This window comes from Eimeria acervulina, genomic scaffold, assembly GCF_000499425.1.
Source record: "Eimeria acervulina Houghton genomic scaffold, Eah_scaff1424, whole genome shotgun sequence".
Taxonomy (NCBI): Eukaryota; Apicomplexa; class Conoidasida; order Eucoccidiorida; family Eimeriidae; genus Eimeria; species Eimeria acervulina.
This window is the reverse complement of record NW_013549203.1, coordinates 1-2,344: the sequence shown is the minus strand read 5'-3', so window position 1 is coordinate 2,344 and position 2,344 is coordinate 1. Positions and strand designations below refer to the sequence as shown.

Sequence of the window (2,344 nt, the reverse complement as noted above, 5' to 3'; positions counted from 1 at the left end):
CATAGCGGGGAGGGTGTTTGAAGAAATAATATAAAAATAAAGAGTTAATTTATTTATTTAACTCAATAAATCATAAAGTATTATATTCATACAATTATTTTCTATTTATTTCTCTTCTTTACCCCTACACAAGCCTCCCAATTAGCTACGCTTTACCGCTATATAATATATATATTCTTCTTCTTCTCTTCAGCTGTACATACACCTCAGCGTCTGCCGCCTGTGCATGCGCAGAAACCAGCTTTTATTTCGAAATAACTTTGTTTTTTTTGGCTTTGTTTGAGACTTCTTCTTGAAATTTAATTTAATTTACCCAGATCAGTCAAATATTACAAGCAGACCGAAGAAAAATCGCTGCGCACAGCTTCTTGAGTTTAAGAGCTGCGCATACACCTGAGATTAGGCGAGTTCTTTTTAAATCTACATTTCTTCTTCTTTTTAATTGCATTTCTTTCTATTTTCTCTGCTTTATCTCCTGGCTTTACCCCTCCTCCCTTTTAACAGAGCCTCATTCAACAGACGTCTTCTGCAGCGCTGCTCTTCATCTCTTTTTCGTCTTCTGCGCGACTCTCTTCGTTGCTGCACCAATCTGCTAACCTCCTTTTCTTGTCTATTTCCGTGTTTTATCTCTCCCGCGCTGCTGCTGCTCTAGCTGCTGCTGCAGCAGGGTGTACCGTGACCACCGCCGCCGCGGTGTACAGACAGCGAGCCGAGAGTGGAGGTATTGGGGTATCAGCATCAGGCGCATCAGCAGCAACAGCAGCAGCAGCAGCAGCTTTAGCTGCTGCTGCTGCTGTCGTGTCGAGACAGCAGTACCAGCAGCACCAGCAACACCCGGATCAGCGCCAGCAGCAGCACCCTGACCAGCAGCAGCAGCAGCAACAGCAGCAGCAGCAGCAGCAGCAGCAGCAGCAGCAGCAGCAGGGAAAAGAAGAGCAGCAAGAGGAGAAATGTAAAGGATGACATCCTTACAGATTCACTCCTTTGCTTGTCTTATAGACCAGCTTCCTGCAGCTGTGGAGGACTCAGATAGGCTCGATAGAGCAATAAGCAGCAAGATTGCTTCTCTGCAAGCAGCAACAGAGACAGCTGCAGCAGCAGACACAGCAGCAGGAACAGCAGCAGCAGCTGCTGCAGCTGCTGCTGCTGCTGCTGCTGCAGGTACACCCCATACGAAGCATCTCTATTCCACTGCACATTCTGCTGCTCCTTTCACTATTAATGCTTCTTCCTTTTTAAACCCCTCAAGCCAAACAGAAATTGCTGCTGCAGCAGACTGTGCAGCAACACGCCCTGCTGCTGCTTCTGCTGCTGCTGCTGCTGTCGGCCCCCACGGATTCTCCCTCCTGACACAGCAGCAGCAGCAGCAGCAGCAGGGTATGTTGTGTGAGGAGGGGTGTTTAGCACTGTATGAAGGCGCAGCAGCAGACGACCATCCAATGCATATTGCAGCAGCAGCAGCAGCAGCAGCAGCGCCTGGTAGCTCAGGCCTTCAGCAGCAAACAGGGTTTTTCTCTTCGTCTTCTTCTTTGTCTTATTCAAATGAAGGTATGCACGCATTCATGCAGTATGCAGCAGATGACTCTGCTGCTGCTGCTGCTGCTGGGAATGCGACGGAAGCGCCTCCAACTGCAGCAGCAGCAGCAGCAGCAGATGGTGCAGCAGCAGCAACAGGATCTGCTGATGAACTGCACAACGCGCAGATGAGCCAAAGTGCTGCTGCTGCTGCTGCTGCTTCTTCCCGGGGCATGCGCTTAAATGCTGCTGCTGCAGACGGCAGCAGCAGCAGCAGCAGCAGCAGCAACGGCAGCAGCAGCGGTTCGGGTTGGTGCAGCTGGGGGAGCTTTAGCGACAGCCCCGCTACACTGCATGCATCACCACCAACAGCAGCAGCAACAGCAGCAGCAGCAGCAGCAGGAAAGACTGCTGTGCAGCTGAGCCCTGCATCTTTAAATGTTTCTCCAGGTGTATGTACACCTGGTGATGTGCTCCTCGATAACAATCAAATGTATGCAAATACCTTCGCATCAGGTAACCTGCTGCTGCTGCTGCTGCTGCTTCTGCTGCCGGTGGTTGTGCTGCTGCTGTTGCTGCGTCTGATGATTGTTGCTGCTGTTGCAGTTTCGACTGTCGTCTGTGCTGTTTTCTGCTGCTGCTGCTAATTCTGCTGCTGCTGCTGCTATATATATTTTATATGTATGCATATGTAAAGTGTATATATTGGTTGTTCTATATATATTTATATTTATATTTATATTTTATTTTTATGTTTATATTTATATTTATATATATGTATATGCATATATATATATATATATATATATGTACACATATGTATTTTAAT

General features: G+C 47.7%; 1 protein-coding gene across 1 annotated transcript; it reads left to right on the top strand.

Moving 5' to 3' along the window:
- Window positions 1-959: 959 nt before the first annotated feature.
- Window positions 960-2,008, top strand: EAH_00059630 (hypothetical protein; the record flags this gene model as incomplete). Its single annotated transcript, XM_013393547.1, has 1 exon — window positions 960-2,008. A coding segment is annotated over one exon (1,049 nt), but the record flags the coding sequence as incomplete, so codon positions are not given.
- Window positions 2,009-2,344: the final 336 nt, after the last annotated feature.